Below are 261 nucleotides of genomic sequence, written 5' to 3' on the forward strand. Positions count from 1 at the left end.
AGCCTCGTCTGCGTGACTGACCGCCAAGAGCTCTACGTCCGCCTGCGAGGGGGCTTCCGCCGTGTGCTGGTGAGTGGGAAGGGGGCGGAGGGGGCATCCCATCTTGGGTTGCACTGCCCAGCTCTGAGGGGATGCAGACAACGTCACCCTGGGGTTTCAGTGGCATCTTTAGGGGAAGCTTGAGCATCCCCCACAACCCTTGCACAAGAAGGAGGGGGGTGGCTGGGATCTGATTTGCCATGTACTTGCAGCTGGAGGAGC

At 62.1% G+C, this 261-nt stretch overlaps 1 protein-coding gene across 1 annotated transcript in view; it reads left to right on the forward strand.

The window, feature by feature from the left end:
- LOC104505741 (collagen alpha-1(XVIII) chain-like) overlaps window positions 1–69 on the forward strand; it is a gene marked incomplete at both ends in the record, with an annotated part of 7827 nt that extends 7758 nt beyond the window's left edge. Inside the window, 1 exon segment of the mRNA XM_010146433.1 lies at window positions 1–69. Within this exon segment, the coding sequence (XP_010144735.1) occupies window positions 1–69 (69 nt within the window).
- Between the last annotated feature and the right edge of the window lie 192 nt (window positions 70–261).

The sequence above is a fragment of the Eurypyga helias genome, unplaced genomic scaffold (genome assembly GCF_000690775.1).
Source record: "Eurypyga helias isolate BGI_N326 unplaced genomic scaffold, ASM69077v1 scaffold27252, whole genome shotgun sequence".
Taxonomy (NCBI): domain Eukaryota; kingdom Metazoa; phylum Chordata; class Aves; order Eurypygiformes; family Eurypygidae; genus Eurypyga; species Eurypyga helias.